The 24,236-nt window shown below is 41.6% G+C and overlaps 1 protein-coding gene across 1 annotated transcript; it reads right to left on the bottom strand.

Annotated features, from left to right (window-relative positions):
* Window positions 1–5,516: 5,516 nt before the first annotated feature.
* LOC116223495 (serum amyloid P-component-like) lies at window positions 5,517–6,635 on the bottom strand. Its single transcript, XM_031580510.2, has 3 exons — window positions 6,619–6,635; window positions 6,400–6,462; window positions 5,517–6,318 (listed from the first exon to the last, which is right to left on the bottom strand). The coding sequence occupies exons 2-3, from the start codon at window positions 6,449–6,451 to the stop codon at window positions 5,663–5,665; spliced, it is 708 nt and encodes a 235-aa protein (XP_031436370.1). The 5' UTR covers window positions 6,452–6,462; window positions 6,619–6,635; the 3' UTR covers window positions 5,517–5,662.
* Window positions 6,636–24,236: the final 17,601 nt, after the last annotated feature.

The following is a 24,236-nucleotide window of genomic DNA, read 5'->3' as shown; positions in this document are numbered from 1 at the left end:
TGCATTATTCGAGATCTGGAAACACTGCATCTTTTTTGTTATTTTGACCAGTTGTAATTTTTCTGCAAATAAATGCTCTAAATGACGATATTTTTATTTGAAATTTGGTAGAAATGTTGTCAGTAGTTTATAGAATAAAACAAAAATGTTAATTTTACTCAAACACATACCAATAAATAGTAAAACCAGATAAACTGATCATTTTGAAGTGGTCTCTTATTTTTTCCCGGAGCTGTATATATACTTTTAAAAATTTTTTAAAACTTAAGCATATTTATTTTTCACCTGGGAAAACTCAACTGGTTCAAATGAACACAACATGTATGGATGTTTAATTAACATCAAATTACTGCATGATTGTTCACGCTAATTTATTGCAATGAACAATTAGCATGATACTCGAGCCATAGTGTGTATTAATCAACGTTAACATTAACTTCACTTACAGTATGTAAACAGCTTGCTATCTAACGTGAATTGTGCCTGCCTTTATTACAGCCATGTCGGGCTACTTACTTGCTAAACTATGCCAGTTACACGAGAGTTTTAAGGAATAGAGGAGTCTGACGAGTCTGTTTACATTATGATGGATAGGCCTATGCTTAATTTGGGTCCTCAATGTACTTTCCACAGAGGGGAGAACAGAAACAACCACTTTGGTTTTTATATTCTAAAATATCCTTATTCTGCTGTAGGTCGTAGGTGGCATCCAGACTTTATCGCATGATATCTGATCTTGAACTTTCCACTTGCTTGTGGAATGGGTTACATTTACACCAAGGCAGCATGTTATGGGCAGCTTTCAGGGCAATACTGCGGCTGGAGGCCTCAGGCCATTAACCCCGGTTGGCCCAAAGGATATTGACCGGAAGCCTTGCCTGGTCACGGAACAGTCTCTGGAGCTCCCCCTAGTGGTACTGTCATGGTAAAAAGTGACCGGGTGCCAAAAAGAGCCCGGGTGATGTAATATTGGCTTTCGAACGACTCTTGAGTGACAGTTGCTATACCAACGTTAGCATTAGTCACCCGGGCTCTTTTTGGAAGTCAGACTACCTCAATTACGCGATTTACCCCAGAGCATCTCGCATTATACTTCACTACCTGAGACCAGCTTGCCTGTATTTTACCTGCAATAAACCAAGCAAAACAACCATGTGCTTGATGTTTGACTGTGTTAGGAAAGTTGTTGACTCACAAGTTTGTTATAGTGTCAAAGTAAGTAAATTTCAACCGGTTTCGCCGCTAGCATCTCGTTAGCGATTAGCAATTCCTCCGTTAGCTGGGGCACATTATTTTGCTTAGTGTATAGCGAGCAAGCTACTATGAACTCTCCCAAGTCTTTCTAAATAGGCCTATATCAACAAATAATGGTAGATCTTAAATGATTTAAGATGTTAGCAAGTGAACTGGCTGGCTTGCTAAAATGGTAGATGAACAAGCACCGTATAGTATTTAGGATGTTAGCAAATTAACTTGCTGGCTTGCTTAAAAGGTAGATGAACAAGCACCATATATTATTTAAGATGTTATTAAATTAACTGGCTAGCTTGCTTAAAAGGTATATGAACAAGCACCGTACCGTATATTATTTAAGATGTGAGCACATTAACTGGCTGGCCTGCTAAAAAGGTAGATGAACAAGCACCGTATATTATTTAAGATGTTAGCAAATTAACTGGCTGGCTTGCTAAAACGGTAGATAAACAAGCACCGTATATCAGTATATTTTCTCCTTTTTATAAAAACGAATTTCTACTCTAAACAATTTCAATTGAAATGCAAATGATGATGTAAACGGCTAAAATGGAACACTTTATTTACCGGGTAAAAATTTGTTTAGCCACAATATATAGCGATTCAAAAAGTAGTATTGACTGCGATTGTTGATGTACAAGATACCGGCAGGTGTAGCTAAAACGGAATACTTAATAGTTTTAGGCACAATATTAAGTGACTAACAAGTAGCTGATGGCTTTCGAACGACTCTTGAGACTGACCAAAAAGTGCCCGGGTTACGTAGTGTCCGGGTTACGTAATGCTAGCGATGGTATAGCAACTGTCACTCAAGAGTCGTTCGAAAGCCAATATTACATCACCCAGGCTCTTTTTGGCACCCGGTCACTTTTTACCATGACAGTACCAACCAGTGCCAAGTATAAGATGCCAGTGCTCACAAGAATGACCATTTTGAGCTACAGCTGCTTCTGGTCATCAGAATATGTGATGATACTTTCTTACTGTTTAATGCAGAGAAAATCCGGAAAAAAAGAGGGCACGTGCTAGCCTGACGATGTCATACTCATAATTCTAGTCAGAATATGAGTCTGATACCGCTCCAATGGGCTGTGATTATGGGGCGTGTTTCAACCGAACCAGGAAAAAAAATGCCTCTTCGCTCAATTGGATACATCCAGAACCAATCAGAGCAATAACGTAGACCATGGGGCCAGCTGATACATTAAACTTTTACCGGATCCCGTAGGAAGGATGGCAAAAACATCTTTTCGATCGACAAATGCCTTGATCGCGTTTCTCTGTTCCTCTTTCAAAATGAATGTGCTGTCAATGTCTTCTAAAACAGACTCGAATCACCACATTTCAGCTCTCCAACGGCAGCCATGTTTGTTGAAAACGAATTCACCCCAAAAGCTCTTTGGTGACGTGGTTGATTACGTTACGGTTGATCATCTGTCCATCATCGTATGAAGCCCGCCTTGACAATTTGATTGGTACGGCAATGTCTGTACCGCAGATAATTTCTCCTCAATGGAGTAATGCCAGACCGAACTTCCCAACCAAAAAAATTGTGGGCGGGGCTAAGTTCGGTCTGGTATCCAGGCTAGGCACGTGCATTACCAGAGAAGAAATTAGTCTCGCCAATGACTGGTAGCAGCCGTCCACAATAAAGGCATTTCACGGTCATATGCATCCACCGAGAGATGTTTGTAAATCTGTTTAAATGTTCTATGTGCATACTAATACTGTCCATATTTCTGCAAGTTATTTGGAGATGTTTTCAGCCATGGAAGTTTCTAACACACATGTTATGAAATACAGAAATATTTGCTTTCATATGAACCACACAATAGGATTGATAGTTCACCCTTACAAAGATACTTTTGAATGAATTTTTGCATCAAAGACGTACATTCAGGTGATTCATAATGTGAGCGGAACTGTGTAAAACCTAGTGTGGACAATGATTTGTGACATGCGTGATTAATCAGTTTCAAATTGTTATGTTTACTTAATTCTTTATTCAGCATGTAGACTGATATGTTAGACACTCCAAGAATAGAACTCATTGTCATTAAGGACCTTTAATGGACAATTTCCTTTACATGGTTTCAGCTTCTCACATTCACTTCATGTTGAACTGATGATTTTAAGATCGTAACACCTGTTTCAGGAAATCTGCACATTTTCAGTCATATTCTTAAAACCCAGGTCAGTTAGGATCTTAACCAGTCATCCTGTTGGAGCAGTTAGATGCATCCTGGATTTGATGGCAACCATATATGATTTTCCACAGAATACTGTATTTCTCCTGAATAGGCTAAACAGTATGCACCCTATGGAGTAAAGACAGAGAGAGTGTGATAAATTGAAGTCTTAAAAGGCTTCCTTCTCTGCTCCTACACTAACACTGGCTCTGATTAGATTAGATTAGATTCAACATTATTGTCATTGCACAGAGTACAAGTACTGAGACAACGAAATGCAGTTAGCATCTAACCAGAAGTGCAAAAAGCAGAAGAGTGCAGAGTATGTGCATATGCATGGGCGTCGCCACAATACAACTTAGGGGGGACACGTCCCCCTCACTTAAAAAAAAAGTCGTTTGGACCCCCCCACATTTGCCATCAAAATATTAGTGCATGACTGGTCTACTAGTCCAACGTTCTTTCTTTCCATTGCTTCACAATCAAATCCGTTCCATTTTATCGGTAGGGGGAATACCCATAGCAATAGAAATCCACTCCGTGTTTTGCTGGTTTCCTACACATCACGCACGCAGATTCAACTCCCATACTCCTTGATCGAAGCGTCTCGCTAGCAGCTAGCACTTGACTTGGTTTCAGACATAGACTGTCACACAGACGAGATGGACATGAGGTTTTTTCGAGGAAGAGGAAAGTAAGTCAGAGTTGCCCAAGTTTTCCCTTTAGTGGCCAAAGCACCCTTATGAGACATTCTCTGGCTGTAATAGCATTAAGTCACAAAGATCCTTCTGCTAACATTATGGTTATAGGTAGATACGCAAGCTATTTACCTAAAATTAGCACTAGGCAATACCATTCTTTATTTACCCATGGAACAGCATTTGTTGATTTCTTAATCTGGGTCTGAAATATGTTGTGCTTTTGGCCGTGTTCAGACCTAGGCGTCTGTTTCGGGCAGAAAGCCATGACCAGGAGGTTTTTTTCAAGTAGCTAAAAAAAACGCTGGTGGTTTTTTGTATTGCCATAACAACCGTGAGCTAATCTGGAGTTAACGTTAGCTAACATGCTAGTTTTTCTAACGACTTTTTAAATCCTCCTTTATCCAATTTTGCTCTCATTAAATGGAGAATAAAGTGCCAAAGTTGTCAGTGTCAGTATTCTGTATATTACACCAAAACATTATCCTGGCTATCACCAGACCAAGTTCAATCTTATTTAAGATTGCAGATCGGGGGGGGGGGGGGGGGTGAAAGAGAGAGATCATTTTCTATCTAAAAACATGGTAAATGCACCAGAATGCGGGAAATTGCATCTACATCTTTAAAAAAATTCTGGGGGAGAAGTTCCAGACCCCCCGCCAAAATGTCCCCCCCACTCTCAAAATGCTGCTGACGCCCTTGTGCATATGTATAGTGGTAATATAAAAATAAATACTGTAAGTAGGATATATACAGTATGATATAAGATATAAGGGGTATGAACAGTAAGAACATGAGCAGCAATAGTGGTGATTAGTGCAGATGTAGTCAGAGTTACAATCACCAATGCCCTTTATGACAACCATTCTGTTGCACATTTCAGAAACATTTGTATTACATTCCTGTGGTCTGCCCACAAATGTCATCTACAGTAGAGTGTTTCACTGATATTTCAGAGTAAAAGATTTCAAAGCAGCGAGATTAACCATGACTTAACCTCAGGAGTGAAAAAGCTCTTAGAACCGTTACTGTCAAATATCCTTTTTGTCAATGTCCTCTTCTTCCCCTTAGCAACAATGAACTACCGAAATACCGAATAGTCTTACACCATTATCTATAACCAGCGTGTCTGAAGAGACTTTTACCACAAAACGACCAGAGTGAAGTTCATCTTGAAACACCAGCATAAAACACTCCATTTGAACCTTAAGACAATTGTCTGTGAATGATGGCGCTGAGGCTGTCATTTCGACTGTTAAAGACTTCAAAAGCCCACTCAACACCATCAGGGGTTTGTAGACCTACATTTGAGACGTGAAGGAAGAAAATCATTATCACACACACACACACACACACAAAGACAAAGACAGTATGATGTGGCTCATTGTCATTAAGGACCTTTAATGGACAATTTCCTTTACATGGTTTCAGCTTCTCACATACACTTCATGTTGAACTGATGATTTTAAGATCATAACATCTGTTTCAGGAAATCTGCACGTTTTCAGTCATCCTGCATGTCTAACAATTCAAAAGCTGCTTGCCTGTTAAAAGAAACTGCTTTTTCTCCACCTTAGCCCTTCCATGTGTCTCAAATTTAAGGCTCTGCCAGTTCAAGTAATTACCAGGCTGGATGGACATCTCATCCATGAATTGTTGGACTGCACATGGGCTAATGACATGATCCCACATGTGGACATCAGTTAAATGACCTATGAAGGCATTCTTGGTTTCAAACCCTCCTCCATAACTGTCCTGGTCCTGTCCCACTATGATTGAATGATCAGTGGGTATTTTCCAGCCTTGTCGCATAAGGGTGAGCTTTCTCACACTGGCCTGTCCATTGATAAAAAACTGTGAGACATCCTCTTCATCCCAAGTCACACACACTGAGTTCCATCCGTTTAAATTGTACGTGAAACCTGTGAAATCGGCGCTTGCCGTGCCTACATGGATTCTGAAAAAGCCCCCCTCCATTCGACACAGTAAGAAGGCGTTGGTGAAGGTAGCAGTGGCCAGAGAGAAGAAGCAAGGACTCCGAGTTGTCTGGTCAGTATAGAAGCGCAGACAGAGACTGGCTTGGGACAGGGGCTTTCTCTCGGCTGGAGTCAAAGTCACATGATCAACGCGTCCAAGTGTTGGGAAGGTGAAGACACTCCCAGTCAGGTCACTGCCCTCTGGATGACAGGAAACTGGGATTACAAACCAAAAGAAGTGAGCTCTGGGTCTTATATGTACAAATACTTTTCACCTCTTACCTGACAAGACTGCAAAACACACTAAGAGTAGGATTCTTGTGAGATTCTCCATTTTCTCCTTTCCTTGATTCAAAGAAATGTTAGTATTAGCAAAAGAGATGAGAAATGTTTAAAAGCCACAAGAATATTTTTTTCTAAATCAGTTTACACCAACATTGGTTTTCACAAGAAAGAGATAGTCACTGACGTAAAATAGAATTTATGGTGATATATACTTACTTGTATAGATGAGTGTGGTTTCTGGGGACTATGTGACAAGGTTTTTATAGTCTGAATACTCCTCCCTCCTGAAGTTTTGCAACATAAAACTTTCCAACTTTTTTGATTAAACTGTTGAGTTGGAGTTGAATAAATATTTGTCTGTCTTGTCAGTGATTGTTTGAACTAGAAGCTGTCAGAAAAACACATGTCATGGACTTGGCAGCAATAAGGAGTTTTTTTCCAAAACTAGCAAGCTAGCTACTGAAGGAACCAGCGTTTAAGATTTAGAGTTTATAAAGATATGCCATAGTCAATAATTCAATGTATGTTATATATAGTTGTAATTGTTACTTTTATTTGGATTTAAGCTAGAATGTAACCATTTCTGGGTGAATATACTTATGATGAGTTGACCTGAGTGAGGAGTGAGGTGTGACAAGTGGTCTCACTCCCTTTCTCCAGGTCAAATCAAAGTGCCTTGTCTCCAAGGTCTATTGAAAAGAGGGTGACACCCCGGTTTCTCAGAGAGCATTTAACAGCAAATCCTTCAATGGATAAATCAGATATGGCTTAGGTGAAGCTCTGTGAGTGAGTGTGGAACTCAGGCTCTGTCTCACAATGGTGGGTTAAAAGGCATGCAAAAACCTTGCAAATACCATTAACAGCCCAGTTGACACCGATAGAAGCTTGCCAACACACTAACTGGTGTCTTTTGGCAGTATAGCTGGCAATGCCATTTTTGCAGGGTATTCCAGCCCGGTATACAGAACTACATAGGGCATATCCTGGATGGCTAGTGGGCAAGACACAGGTGTTTATCTGTCCTTCACATAACCATATCCTATCAAAATGAATTTGAGGATGGTACCAAAACTAGTTGCCTATAAAACCTTACCTCAAAAAGTGTCAAATTGTTGCATAGTGTTACTTTAAGGTATAGAAATAGAAAAGTTAAAGGCTTATTTTAGCAGTTGTAGCCCTACATAAACTATTCAGGGACTGAAATTCTATTCAAGTTGTATTTCATATGGATACTGAATGTCTAATCATGAACTGAAAAATGAAAAGTATAGGAGTAATTTTCTAGCCTGCGCTGTCAAACAATAAATAAATTGCGAAAGATTGCTGCCTTTTCTTCACCGCTTTTAGTCCAGCTGTGCTTTGTGCAATCTCAGTGGCTCCTGAAGGATTCTGCTCCGTACGCACAATGGATATTCTACCAGAATAAACTATAACGAAACATGTAATGTGTGGCTGAGACACACAAAAAAAACCTGTGAGATGGTATGAGCACCGAAAATGTTGGGCTATTGATACTTGTGACACTTGTGATCAGGTTGAAACACGAACAAACAGACAGTCAGAACTTCAGCTGGCCGATCTTGTATCATGCAATCCTATGTATGTTTTCTTTTCCGAGTGTGTCAACTGGAGTTTGTCAACAGGAGTTTGTACCAGGTTTAGGTACATTCAAAAGTCCATGACAGTTTCCTGACAGCTACTAGTTTAAACAGTCACTGACAAGACAAATATTTATTCAATAATTCTTCGATTCAAGACAATGTTTTTTACTACATTACTTGTACTCTCCTTGCTGAGGTCCTCTAATCTAGAATATAATCATACATGCCACTTTTTGGGGGGGCTTTTAGCCTTTAACCAGACAGGACAGTGAAGGTAGACAGGAAATAAGCTGGAGAGAGAGATGGGAAGTGGGATCGGGAAATGACCGCGGGTCGGATTCGAACCCGGGTCCCTGTGAGTGTTCAGACCCATACATGGTCGGGTTTGCTGCCTGCGCCACAGCTCCTCCCCATACATGCCACTTTTGCCTCAATCTTTTTAGTTAGGGAAAATATACAAAAACATCAAGGCATGTCAGACCATAGACATATATACATATGTATATATGTCTATGTGTCAGACTACCTTGGACTCCCAAGTGTTAAAGTTGGAAAGTTTCACTACAGGAGGGAGGGAGGGGTATTCAGACTATAAAAACCTTGTCACCATACATTCTATTTTTACTTCAGTGACTATCTCTTTCTTGTGAAAACAAATGTTGGTATAAAATGATTTTTAACATGGTTGAGAAATCTCAAAGTTCCCCCAGGCTCAAAGTCGTCCGTCCCCCCCCCCCTTGTGCAACATCATGGCTATTGCATTAAACGCTATGAAATCTGTGAAATGAAATCCCTTACTGGTGGTGACATGAAGCTTCAGAGAGAGATCTTCAATAGATTTCTTTTGACTTTTTAGAGAGAGATGTATTACACTTCCATGTATTGCCTCTGACAAACTGAAAACTAGACACTCTCTCTCTCTGTCTCTCTCTCTCTCTCTCTCTCTCTCTCTCTCTCTCTCTTTCTTTACTCCAGGATTGCACTGCATGTTTATAAAACTCAGGTTCATAACTTCCAACACATTATTGTAAAACAGGACTGCGCTGGAGACTGCTCCACAGCTAGCAGCCAAGAGCAATGTCTCCTGAGTTCTCCTGAGAAGCCTTTGCTGTCCCTACCTCCACCCGCTCCATGCTCTCATAGACACATTCAATATCGTATCATATTGATATCATTGAAGGAAATGAATATTACTAAAATAGACTTACATGTCGGTATATTTTATCCCCTCACAGTGACACAGGGCCACTTCCTTTATTGAGGTATTTGATGTTTTGTGAGTTAACTCACCGCAGCATCCCTGCTTTCTCCACGCCAGTGTTTGTGTGGTCCCCTTCTATCCATGAAATTGAGGCCAATTAGGGTGGGTCATCCTGTGCTGGATGCGTTGTCATTAGTCCATTAACCTGTGGCTATATTTGGACTGCGCTTCAGGAGCGACTGACAGTCATGGCAGATGGGCTCAGACTCAGTGGAGCTCCATCTGATGGAAATGTCACAATAGCTCAGAGAGGCCATCCACATTTAATACAACTCTATCAATAGAAGTAGTTGGAGACAGGCTGTCTTGCCATTTATTAAGCAAAGCAAACTTCAGACATGGTGGCCAAATATGCTAACAGACAGGGAACTGCACACAGTCAACTACGCACATGACACGGTGATAGACCACACAAGCTAGAAAACACAAGTGCATTCGAAAATGGACACACTATACGCCAAATTCAACATTAACATTCTCACAGGCACATGCATAGCATTATGGGGCAAACTATTACACATACAACATTTGCGGAAGTGAATCCCTCTTGCATGATAGTTGAAAATTCACCTTAGTTACCTCAGGACTCCAGAGCTGCATATAAGTATATTTATTAGACAAACAACAATTGCAATCGGGCTGGCTCCCAGCACAAGGCTGAACGTGAAGCAAGGATAAACACATCGCACAAGGTTTATATAGACAGAAGTTTAGCGTTCAGCAGGGATAACCACGTCCGAGGCAAGGATGGAAGTTTTGCAAGGTCGGAAGAAGCACAGTTCGACCCTTCTTATCACCTCTGGTCTAAACATGCTCTTGTACATATGCAGACTACGTGGCACCTAATATTCTAAGTTATACACACAGAAACACAGAAAAGCCATGTTCCTGCTTACAGAAGTACATGATTCATATAAGGTAATTAATAATACAAGGCACTTGATTATTATATTCTTAAGTCATTAACAGTGTTTGGAAATTATCTCCATCATTGCATACATTATTATTATTGTTTTTCCCCACCACCAGATAAACCACAGTGTGACTTGAGTCATGGATTTTCATTTGCTATGCAGTTGGGAAGTGCATGACTTGGTTTGAATCAGTTGAGATAAGTGACATTAACAAGTGTTTTTTAGGAGTTCTGTGTACTGCTGTAGTCATATGAAAGTGAGGCTTAACATCTTACTCCTTGGTGGTTTTTTCAGGTTATTTGGCTATTTATACCTTTCTGCCTTGACAGTGTGTCTTGTATTAGTCACCATCTTACATCCCTCACCAGTTTTGATCATAGACTGATGAAAAAAAATTATATCAGAGCCTCGCTTCGTGGATGTAGGTCCAGCCTGACATGACATTTCCAACCACTCGTGGCCACACTCATGGTACTTACTCGCTGTTTTTCAGCAGAACATTTCTGTTCTACCAAGGTATGACAAAGCCTGGGCCCAGAAGCCCGTGTCACAGGATTCAGTTAGTGTTTGAAATTGTCAATCGTTGTAGAGTTTGTCCCCCGATGTTGTCCACCCTTTTAAAGGTAAAGGTTAGGTATTTAGCAGATACTTTTACCCAAAGTGACTTACAGTCAACCTGTAACAGTCAGTAATCAAACCTGGGCTTACCGCTTAGAAAGCAGTGACGTTAGCCACTGCACCACCACACCCCATAGAAAACATGTTTTTGGAAATAAATAAATATTTTGCTCAACAGTGACGTAAGCTCTATGCCAAAATCCAGAAGATCTTGCAAAGTATGCCTTTCCAAGTGTCACCTAACCTGAACTGCTTCTTGTGGATTCCAATTCTACAAAGAAATTTGAAGCAGTGTTCTTGACTGCTGGATCCTTAGACTGTGACAAAGTCATCTCCAGGCTTGTCTTAGCACATTTGAACTCCTCCAACAAGCTGGTCACTGGTAACTCCAAAATTCCTTTTCCACACAATGCTACAGTACTAAGACAACAAAGCACCCCAAGCCATTTTCTTATTCATGATTCTCTCAAATTTCTCCACTTCAGAAATAACAACTTCATACACAGTCAAAGGCCATCTCATGCATGGCAAAAGCCTAAAACTGCAAGCACCACAATTTCCATTTACCAGGCAAGGAGGTGTTATCAATGATACTGAAAGCCTTAAAAATAAATTATCTAAGCTCTGAAACCTGGTTTCTCTACAATAGAAAAAGAATCACATCACCATCAATATAAAAACTCTCTTCCACCAATTTCCCCTTACTGATAGATACACGTATTCATTTGCTAGGTTTCACTTTCATCCTTGCCCATTTCAGATTGTCGTTCAACTCGGCTTCAACAGCCTACGGGTACATGGAGGAGTTGTCATTATATCACCCAGATGGGAGGCAACCAGGTGCCGTTCTGCACCCTTTCGCCACCAACTACCCATGTAGATGCCTTACATCCTGCCATGATACCAATCTCCAAATGCTGCCATGTTGCAGTTGTGCACGTCGCAATGATATTGTGATATATACTGTTTTACTCTGGATAAAGATATGGGCAGGAATCCACACAACATTACCCAACATAAATATCAGAACACTATTCTATACACTCACATATTATTCTCGGTTGTCAAAAAAAAAAAAAATCCTTCTTGCTTTAAATAATTGTTGTCACATTGTGGTTGAAGTCAAGTTGCTGTGGTGAGATGCGATGCGATGCATAAGCCCTCTGTTTGCCATCACACACATTGAGCTCACCCCTCGCCCCTTAGGGACTGCCTAAGGCCCTCACCTGGCATTCCAATCCATGGAACTGCCATCACAGATGGAACACACTGTAAACCTCTGCAGAGGCTGCAGCAGGAAAGACGGGGCGCATCATTGGTTCAGGGAGTTTGCACTCGGATCAGACGGGGCGCATCATTGGTTCAGGGAGTTTGCACTCGGATCAGACGGGGCGCATCATTGGTTCAGGGAGTTTGCACTCGGATCAGACGGGGCGCATCATTGGTTCAGGGAGTTTGCACTCTGATCAGACGGACTGCATCATTGGTTCAGGGAGTTTGCACTCTGATCAGACGGACCGCATCATTGGTTCAGGGAGTTTGCACTCGGATCAGACGGGGCGCATCATTGGTTCAGGGAGTTTGCACTCGGATCAGACCGGGCGCATCATTGGTTCAGGGAGTTTGCACTCAGATCATAAGCCTGCAGGGCTGAGTGACATGAAAAATGCTAATGCAGGATCTGGGCAGTTGTGGATGGTTTGAAAAAACAAGCCTCTTCACTTGGCATATAACTGATGTTCCCATTTGGGGTACATTTATAATTATAATAATGAATGTCATTAGATACTAAATATAAATAAATAAAACGTAATTGCATTGAACTGTGTGAACATGTAAATTGCTGTGGGAAGTAAGGGAGGGCTTTATGGTCCATGGAGGTCCATACCCTGTGATCATAAGACTGCAGTGACAGAGCCATCACAGGGATAAACTCCTGAATCTGATCACAGAAAACTAAATACATTTTTTTGTGCAATTTAGTTAACAAAGGGCATTTAACACAAGTAAGAAAAGGTCAGATTATCTCCCTCCTTAGCATATGTCTGTAATGCCTGTCAAACTGTATACATGTAATGGTCATGCCTCAAAATGATGTACTGTATATACAGTATATATATATATATATATATATATATATATGCATTCTGGTTATTTCCGAGACCTTGAGACATCTGCACATCCTGCTTGAGTATAGGCCTGGCATCATGTGAGCACAGTGGTATTGATGTACCTGTTGGAGGCCAGTCAAGGGTCTGCTGCCCAGGAACCTAATGATGCCAGACAGCCTACCTGCTTTCAGAGCAGACTGGTTTGGGTTCTCAATTTCTCTCTCTCTGTCTCTCTCTCTTTCTCTCTGTCTCTCTCTCTGTCTCTATCTATCTATCTCTCCTCTGTCTCTTTCTCTCTCTCTCTCTCTGTCTCTATCGCTCGCTCTTTCTCTGTCTCTGTCTCTCTCTCTGTCTGTCTATCTCTCTCCCTCTGTCTCACTCTCTTTCTCTCTCTCTCTCTCTCTCTCTGTCTCTCCTTATCCCATCCCATCACAGTGCAGTTAAAAGCAGAGTTCTGGAAGCTGTTCATCAATATGCATGTCGTCCCATCGGTAGGATGTCATCCTCTATTTATGACCCTTTGTCCCTCTCGTTTCCCACAGGAAAAGCTCGGCCCATCTGGGAAACATTTTGCCTGTTAATCAGGGATGCCCTCTGGGGACCAGTCTCCGTGTGTCTGGGGTGCAGCTCTCAGGAAAGGAGCAATGGCAATGAAGAATAACACTGGAACAGTTCTGTGACTTAAGGGTTCTTGAGCATATGCTCATTAGCTAATTGATAATATCTGGCCCACAGCACTGAGCTCACTTTCAACAGAACACCTCTACACGTGCGTGCCTTTATAGCTTTATATAGTCATAGCATTATAGTTCTAGAACAGAATGTTCCAGTGAGTATCCTTGAAATGTTCTTACTTCAATGCTGTACTGCAGTACTAGGTTTCAGTCAGTCAGGTATTTCTCAGTCTCAGTCCCCATATAATAACTCTTTTTTGTTCTTTTGCTTTTCATTTCTGTCTTGTCACCTCAGAGAGGTAAAAAAAGAGATTCCCACAGTGTCAATATGACTACTGTGAACTCCACACCATGTATCTCCACCGCACCTGTTTTTATGGGCGGATTCAGTCACTCAGTCAGGCTTGAAATGGCTCTTAACACGGCCACTCTCAGACTGTCCACCACTGCAGCATTAGAGTAATCTCCTGTCACCCAGCCTCCCACCCTGCCTGCCAGAGCCCAGGAATGATACCAAGCACTGCTGCTCATACCTGGGCTAATGTGTGTGTGGGGCAGTTTGTAACGACAGCTCAATCTCTCTCTTTCTATCTTTTTTTCTTTCTTTCTCTCTCTCTCTTTCTCTCTACATACATATATATCTTTCTCTGAATCTGTCCTTTTCTCTGTCTCTTTATGTTTGTCAGCTTCTCTCTCTGTATCTCTCAACTGCTCTCTCTTTCTCTCACACTTTCTCTCTTTATTCATCTGTTCCTTGCTTACCATCCCCCCCACCCCATGACTCTTTCTCCTTTCTCTAAACTGTTTGTTTTTTGCAGGGACAGCACACTGTTCCCTCTCTCTCAGTGCAGCAGGTTGTTTGGTCTGTGCTGGTGCCAGGCAGTGATAGAGCAGCTCCCATTGTGAGCGGTCAGAGTTACATCCCTGGCTGACGCGAACATCAAACACGCACCATTGTGTTCAGGTGACGTTGCGCACATAACACGGCAGGTACGGCATGAAAGGCTTCTTCCTGTGCAAGAACCCCCCCTCTCTAACAAGAGAGAAGCCAGAGTGTATGAGTCGTGGGTGAGGAGGGCGCCTGTTCCACTCAACATGAATTGTCCATGGGGAGAACCAGCTTTGCTATGGCAACAGCAACACTTAACTGCTATATTAGTGCATGCAGGCTCTTGTGTTTGTATTTCGCTTTTCATGTTTCATGTTTGTCAATGCGGCTCGCATGATCAGATCCATTTTTATCCACTAATGATTGTCTCGGCCTCCCTCGAGTGGTGAGTGGATAGCCATGATATTTATAGATAATGGATAATGTTTTGTCTTGTTTAACGGCTGATATTGGAAACATCTCAGGCATCCAATCACAACACAGAGCTGCTAATTCTGTCACAACATGCAATATCCACATCATATTTTATATTGAACCTGATGAATGCATGTGACACCATAAAGGTCACACACATCGAGGACATCAACTAATGCCATAACCATTGCTCAGCCTTTCTGAAGGTAATAAACATCCTGATTAATCTAATGTTATAGATATAATTACATTGGTTATGGATTATGTTATTTCTCTAAGGAAAAACAGTAGCGTGATCTTCTCGGTTCACCTTGTTCAAATGTCATTCTGGCAACTGCGTAGTTAATCTCCAACGAATGTGACTAAACACTTAATCTTCTAATTACAAAACCAAATTAAATAGAGCCTCATAACAACTGCATCCAAAGGTCATTTTGGAAATCTGAACCCTCTTTAATGCTAACTCCCAAATGTCTTATCTTACCACATCACTATCAGGGTCTTCAACACAAAGACTAACTCCTGACACATGTATGGCTTAATTCCTGATTGCCTTTGAGAAGAGGTTTAAACAGCTTCAAGATAATTATCCATGTTTGATCAAAGAGGTCAGTTGTACACTCCCTTAAAAAACATGTATAGATGAAGACAATGCTTGCTTTAGTTTAGTAACTACTGCTACAACTACAGTAAATACTACATCTTTTTACAGGGTCAAGAATGTGAGGTTAAATTAATGATCAGAACAGATCACTGGGGTTTTGTGGTAATACTGAAATTAATGTTGATATAGAAATGTAAAGAAATGTATATATAAAAAAGAGTGCATAGCACCAAAGTAATAGTTAGATTGAAGGATTATAAACAAACACGCTGCTCTTTGCCCCTGTTCAGTGCCTAGTTCTCAAGGTTGATTAAGTACTTTTATGTATGAGACGTTCTGTTGCTTCTTTTAGTCCACTATTTTGTTCTATCCCAAAAAAATCTGCTCAGTATAATCTTCAGTCAGATTTGGAGTCAACGGAGTGATTACCACATACAACCAAATATGGCAATGTCACACGAAGCTGAAACAGCTTAATCAAGAACTAGTAATGTGGTTCATGTCCACGAGGCTTGCCTCACATTTTGCTTAGTGGGTAGCCAGTCATTTCAAACACTATCTAGAAGAACAGACTGGAAAATACAATGTGTTAGAATGGGTACCCATGGCAACCCTAACCCTAACCCAGCTGATGCACCCCAGAGGTACATTATGACATCACTTGCGTGTTCGTAATGACAGCGGTGGTTCCTAAAGAACGGGACAGCCGCAGTGTTACAGCAAGGTGGGCGTGGAGTTGAGGGGGGGGGGGGGGGGGGGGGACAGAACAAGAAACGTAAACAACCAACTACAGGAGAAAGCAGTGCTCTTATAGCATAGAAGCGTATAACTAATCTATTTGGAGATGAGTTTATAGCCTACTTTGTACTCATATAGTATGTTAGAATGGATTGCGGAACGGACATGTGCCCAACCGGACATGTCTACCCGTATTGATTGATCACCCGATGACAAGTTCAAAATGTTAAATGTTTTAAACAAATGCTCTGATCAAATACAATTTAAAATGAAAGCATGACACTGTTCAAATGTAGAATGTGAGTGTTTCAATCTTTAAACTGTGGTGGTGGTGGGTGCAATTGTTTTTTCATTGTAAATGGGGCCATGAAAGGTTTGGAACCACTGACAGAAAAAAATTAATTTGCACCGAAATTCGGCTAAATGGCACAGTTTCATTTTGAGCTTTTTCGGAAGAGTCACATAAACATGAAAGCCCACAAGTTTTATCGGAGAGAAAATAGCCTACTTATTGCTTTGGTCCAAAAATTGAGCTACAAATCAATGATAATATTGTGACTATATGAATATTCTTCCCATTATGGAGTTATATGTCCCTCCAGAGGTATAAACACTGAGATCTTACTGTATTTCACAATCTACCCCCACACAATACCCAGACTTAGCCCTTCCCATACAGACAGCAGAAATCAGTGAAGACGAGAAACCCAAGCTCTTTGGATAGCCGAGCAAGATCATCTGTATTCATTCATGTCATGTTGTCAATGCAAAGGCAACTCAGGGGATACAACAACATACCGGATACAGCAACAGAAGTACTTTTCTTATTTTACAGACCATTAAATGCCCTCCATGATTTACCATAGTGTTTAGCTTCATTTTATAGTAATATTTTCTAACTCAGTTTCTTTCCAAAAATGACATAGTGCTGAAATAATCTTAATAAGATGTTCCACTCTGAAGGATACATTTCAAGGACATTTCATTATTTCCATGAGCCCAGACAAACACAACTCCATTAACACCTGTACTAGCAAATATAACTCCATTAGGAGATTGCTTTGAGAAGACCACACATTCAACACCACATGGTTGAGGGGTAGCCTGAGATACAGGGAGAAACTGGAACAGACTGTGAACAGACCTTGATGGTAGTTAGTTCGTTTTCTCTGATATGCTGTTGTTCCCAAAGATGAAGGTTGGGGATACAACATGAAAAATTAATCTGTCTCATTTTCTTGACACCTTGACAAATGAAAAGAAAAGCCTAGCTTATATTATACACAATGTGTGTGTGTGTGTGACAGAGAGAGAGAGATATTTAAATTATTTCAGCAGATATGTGTGACTGGTGGTGTGATGAATCCGTCACATTTTGAGTTATTACATGTCAGTCAGAATGAAAGAATGCAGTATATTTTTGCGTAGGATCAAATAAGACAAAGACAACCCACTTCTCAGTGGCTGAAATACTCATCCTCAAAAAGAATAGGGCAGCAGGCATTATCCTCCTCCGTTTCTTCTACAAGGCAGATCTATTGTGAGAAAAGTAATTCAGGTACTGTATTGTAGAGTGAATGCCCTGTCAAATGAGAGGAACACGACTGTTATGGAGCCAAATTAAAAAGATAATACCACAGATGCAAACCAGCCTTGAGTGATCCTCTACACTCCAGTGAAGCATCATCTTTGTGTCTGTGTGTGTGTGTGTGTGTGTGTGTGTGTCTGTGTGTGTGTGTGTGTGTGTGTGTGTGTGTGTGTGTGTGTGTGTGTGTGTGTGTGTGTGGGATGGTTTGGGGATGGGTTTATCTTTGCAGCAAGAGTAAAAAAAAACACTGACATATTGGAAAAAAGCAAATCGTAGGGTCTCTCGATGTGGTTGACCTTTCTAGAGACGAGTGGTTTTTCCATTTATTTGAATGTTGTTGAGCCCAAGTGGAGCTCCGATCAATCCCCACACCCCCACGCCGGCAGCTCAGTGCCAGAGATTAAGAATGACAGCCGGCCCTGGAAGAGAAGAGAAGGCATGGGCCTCTTCATTGGCCTCAGCCCTACAATCCCAATACTCATCCTCTGCTCTCTCTCTCTCTCTCTCTCTCTTTCTCTCTCTCTCTGTCTCTCTCTCTCTCTCTCTGTCTCTCTCTCTGTCTCTCACTCTCTCTCTCTGTCTCTTTGTCTCTCTCTCTCTCTCTCTCTCTCTCTCTCTCTCTCGCTCTCTCTCTCTCTCTTTCTCTCCCTCATCTGCAGCTCCCAAAAGGGGGGTAAAACCAGCGCTGGACAAGGGCCCTCAAATATGGCGATGTAGATTCCTGACCTTTAGTATTTAGAGCACAGGGGCAGGAAAACCATTTTTAGATCCAACTTATCCAACAAATTATTCTCTTTCGAGCTTCAGGGCAACAGTTTGGTTATGTTCATGTTTCCTGTCAGAGGACAGTTTTCTGTTGCCACAGCCTGACAGAGCTAACCCACCTCAGGGCTGCTCTCCCAGCATGTGTGTGGCAGTAATTAGCAGCACGTATGTGAAAGTGACAGGAGCTGCGACATACCGTGTGAATGTGACGACTGCCGGAAGGTGTCAAGTTTAATAACATTGCGCCGCGGTTTTGTTTACACTCTGTGTTTTTTTTTAATAGCATATGGGATGTGAATGCTGAGCTTATTTAATCCCCCCCAAAAAGGCATCTGTTGAAACTGCCGTGGAGCTCACCCTGTAGGTCATATTTTGGAGGTGTTTTTATAACACGGCTCACAGGGAAAGCCTCCTGTCATTCTGTGATCAACTGGTTACAGGAGGCAGTAGTGCCGGGCATTACACAAGACACTGGTGATTGAAAACTACTCAGGAGTGGCAGCACGTAAGCATTTTTCTGTAGTGCACACACACACACACAAAAAAAACATTTCCAGAGGCATGTGCACATACACACATACAAAACATACATTTCCACATGCACATACATACACTTACACACACGCACACACGCACACGCACACACACACACGCACGCACACACACACACACACACACACACACACACACACACACACACACACACACACACACACACACACGACTCAACCCTCCATATAAGCCTGCTGCAGCTGAAGTGGTGAGTGTTTTGTCATATTTCAATAAGATACAGGGGGTGAGAGAGCTACTGTGGAGAAAGCCACACAACCAGTTTTGCAGAGACTTTTCCACCAGAGGCTTGTCAGAGGGGCACTGAGTAAGGCACCACTGTCGGCTGACACTGACATTGCAATGGGTGAACATTTTCACAGCTATTGTGTTGTGACCTTGTGCTCAGCCTGAAGTTGCAATTATTTTTTAGTAAACTGCCTCCTTTTTTTTCTTCGACTGCGTGACTGTAGGGGCGTGCTAAAATAAATATATGGTTTTATTTTTTTGGCTCGATTGATCTCTCTTGACAGTCCAGTGTTAAATTGTGTCAGTGTTGGGCTAGTCATTTTTCATTTCTAAGGAAAGTGGATTGTTGGCAACTGTTGGTTTTGGATGTGTGCCTGAGGATTATCAGAATATTGATTTGGGAAATTACAATGGTTAATGCCTGCATATCATACGATTGCAGCATACTGTGTTATCTCCCCTCAGGGAATTGATTCTTCCAGTTGAAAACAACAATCAGAACAGAGTGAAAGCAGTAGAAACAGACCGTACCATGTTATTCCCTGACTTACCCAATATTTATTTGACCTTTGAAATCAGAGTGAAAAAAAAAGGAAACTGAATATAAAATGAGAGAATTGAAGCCTGCACAAATGCCTGTGGCCAATCCACATCCATACCATCACTGGGTGATGAATCATCAGTCCAAAGGCAGACTTTATCAGTCCCGGTGAAATCATCAGTCCAGTGTGGGTCTTCATCGGTCACACAGTGACACTGACGAGGTGCAACAGCCTCATTCTGGACACCAAAGGGATTTGTGTGTCTTTTTGATGGGTCTAGGAAACTTGACAAGAAGAAGATAAGGTGTCTAGCCTGTTATTTGGGCGAATACACAGTACAAATGTCTCCTGCATAAACACCTTCTGCAGTGTGATTCCTAGATGACTGTTAACTTTCTATGCAAGGTGTGCTATGATGAACAAACACTGAAACTTGAAATGGAGTCTCTGGCATGAATGTGAATGGTAGCCTGCAGCTTATAGGACCGCTAATAGGTACCACAATTTACAGTGCAGAGAGAGGAAGAAAGTCCCCTGCAGGTTTGGTCATTATCAGGCTGACCAGTGCAGATTCCATCCGTTTATTTCTTCCTTTCTTCGAAGCACTGTCGCTGCATTATGATGCGGCTCGTAACACGTCGATGTCGACCCAGCAATTATACAGCGCGCATGCTGTCGTCCCTGGCGCGAACACCATTGCATAAATTAGCGGTAATAACGGGGGTTAAGCGAAGCTCGGGGGTGTTTTTCAGCGAGAGCACCTCCGCACAGACAAACACCCCAATGCGCCAACCTGATGATCAAACCTCCATGCCGAGATGCCTCGGGCTCTGCACACGCAAGTGGGATGAAAGTGGAAATCAGGAATGTTAAAGACATACATCAGACAGCAGGCTGCCCATAATTGTGTCTGTAATCTACCTTAGTGATGGATTTTTTCAACTTGGAAAAAGCATCTGTCATTCCTGTTTGTGCCGGCTTTAGTTGTTACTATTAAAAGTGTGATGAAAATATGCCATAATTATGGAAGGCGGGTGTTTAAAATAAATCTCGTTAGCTGGTTAGAATGTTGAATTTATACACAGTAACAATTCAAGGTTGGAAACATTAACAGACAACATTAAATGGAGTTTATCTTTATTTCACCAAATGATCTTTGGTTGTTGGTCTTCCTCATCTCAACTATTCTCATTTTCCTCTGTTTCTGAAAGGCTGTACTGAACAGCTGTGCCTACATAAGCCTGATGCTCACGTCCTAGTGGTGTCTTGGGGACACTGGAGTTTTACAGCATGTCTGCAGCACATTGTTACATCAAAGGGAGTACAAGATGTACAGTGTATTCCTCTATAACATATAGTTCCAGCGTATTTTACTGAAAAGCAGAGGGAGAGATGTCATCCCCCCCCCCCCCCCTTTGGTGCCACATGTCTATCTCTGTGACAGTCAAATGCTCTACAAAATGGGAAGGGAGAGAAAGTAATTCTTCATTCATAGGTTTCTCTTTTTTATCTGGAACACAGAACAGAATTCTGCTATTTTCTCAAAGGGACACCTTGCCATAGAGATGTGTAAAAAGAAACAAATACACCTAGTTTGTTCGAACTGACATGTAAGATTGTGATATTTTATTATACATGAAAAATGTATGTGAATTCAAAGATTCCATAGGAAATTAGTACGTATATTCGTTTGAAGAGTGCAGAGGAACTGGGAAAAAGAAGCTATAAGACTTCTTTGTCATTCATGTTCTTGTGCACGTCAGAACGAGAGTACAAACGGACTGATGCCGGAGACTGCCGGAGGATGACCCAGGGGAATCTTGGAGAGAGGCATGAAAATCTCCTAAATGACTCCTCTCTCACCTCTGGGTCAGCCTGGTGGGGAACAGATTGTACGCCGTCTGTGCGCATGGCCAAGGAACAGAGTCTCGAGGGCACCTTTCATTTCATCCAGCTGCTCATAGTGTCAGGCTTCAGAAAAAAAAACCAGGAGAGTAAAATAGAAAATTAATGGGATCTAGCATTTCTCTCTCCCTCTCTCCCTGTTTTTCTCTCCCCAAAGAGCTATGCACCTTGTTAAAGCATGCTCAAAGAATGATGGCCCTAACCCCCCACCCCCACCCCCACCTCACACCCGACACACACACACACACACACACACCACCACCAAGGAAAGACCCACTTCCTGATGTTCCACCTGAATAAATGTTCCCTTCCCTATACACGTCTCCCAGTGCTCTGGGCAAAGGAGACTAATGATATAGTCACCCCAATCTAACCTCTTCTCAGAGACGGCGCACTCTGTTCCTCGTCTCTGTGTGCCAGAACATCATATGCTGAGCAGCACTGAGTTGTGCGACTGGATATGAAAACAGATAATAGAATTTAAAAGAGACATGGGAATGCTAAAGTCCTTCTGAAATGACTCACTGGTTACATAATCATCAGTCTCAATCAGTGACCATCACTGCCTGCTCAGGTCTCCTTCAACACAGTGTCTGCCCCTGTAGCTCAGCTAGTCAAGCAAGATGCTAACAACGCCAAGGTCACGAGTTTGATGTCAAGGAAGTGCACATACTGCTAAAATTCATACCTTTGTTGTTGGATAATAGGATTGGATAAATTATTAAACGTAATTATAACACCATTCTTGTTGTATATGTCATGTTGATTTGCTCGGCATTGTGTACTAAGATCTGAAACATTACCAACATTTTCACGTCTCATTCAAGTCTTCATATAATACGTCCTTACTTGCCTAGCCCAAAGGTAGGTTCTTTACAAAATAGTAAGAAAAGAATAGTTCAAAAGGCTAATCAACCTTCGCTATGATGTTAAGCTAGTGGTGGGCAGTCCTTGCTTTTGTATCGGGGATAATATGGACACATGATTACCAACCAGGCAGCGTACTGCATAGAACATCTTCATCCATACCTACATGGCTTTGGTGATTGAATGAAAGAAAGGAGGGCTCATCCGTCTCCATTAACCTGACCCTGCATACATTACTCAGGAGAATCCATCACAGCTGATGAGGCTCAGCATCCATCCCTCTCCACTCACCACGTGATCCGGGACCCAAAACAGAACAAAGGGGAAAGGAGATATCACTGTGAAGTGTGATATTCCTTGGCAATCAGTTTGGACAGGTCCTCTGATGTTTGTAGTAGGTGTCTCTTCTCTCACAGTCACACATGTCAGCAATAATGGAGATTTTATCTTTTGACTTAAAAAAAAATTGTTATTTACAAAAAGGTCTAGGCTTTCTGTCGTTCATCAAAAGACAACATCGATGCATGTTTCTCTGCCTCTCTGCTGTCAGCATCAAAAGATGTTGTCTCCACGGCAACCTGCCCAGAACTATTGGCTTGTTTCTTCAAGGCTAAATCATGTAGAGTACGTTTGAGGCCAAATTCCGAACTGGTATGTCATCCTCATTTAAACCATTCCTCAGTCTCAAGACTCAAGGTCTGAAGACTGCTTTTTTTTTTCACAACAGCTTTCAAAAACAACTAGCTTGTATAAAACTATACTGGAAAAATAAATATATTCAAGGACTTGACAAAGTAAGTGCCACTGACTGTATGTGCGAAGGCTGATGAAGCATTTCATATTTACTACTGCAATCAGCCAGACAGCCTTCACACGTGTAATGGAAAGAGGCCCTTAAGCCAGCCTAAGCACAGCTTAGAATTAATTTCAGTATTTGTGGAACAGGTGCAGGCCTAGTGTAGGCTACCGGGCTCAATACCCCAAGTTTTATGACTGCCAAGTAGCGAATGTTCATGTTTCAAAGACAGAAATGGAGAATTCAATGTCAAAGGACTCTTTCACACCTCTGCTCCAGATAATGTGCCGTGCTAATAGAATCAAACTCCTGAGGGTGGGTGGATTTATAGAGGCTGAGCTTTATGTGGTCCCTTTACCGCACTCAGTCTACAGATGTATAATGACAAAATGATGTGTATGTACAACCCTAATAGTACTTTCAAAGGACACTGCTTTCAAGTGCTAAACCCAATTGTGGCAGAGTAATCACAGCGTTACAGAATTAATGCCTTGCGTGACTGTTGCAACCTATTATGCAGCTCTCATATGGTTGTCATGGAGAACAGCCACAACCATTACAGAGCTGTAATTATTATGGTATTATCATGGTAAGAAAAAAAGAGATTTAGACCTTTTGTGATGTGTTACTTTAAGTACTACTCCCATCTCAATCACAGCGCATTAACTTAGCCTGGGTTGTCATGTAAGAGAAGGCTGAATGATTGCCGTTTGGAAACATTATATCCCACCGCTTCATATAATGAAGCT

The sequence above is a fragment of the Clupea harengus genome, chromosome 14 (genome assembly GCF_900700415.2).
Source record: "Clupea harengus chromosome 14, Ch_v2.0.2, whole genome shotgun sequence".
NCBI lineage: Eukaryota > Metazoa > Chordata > Actinopteri > Clupeiformes > Clupeidae > Clupea > Clupea harengus.
This window is presented reverse-complemented; position numbering and strand designations above follow the sequence as displayed.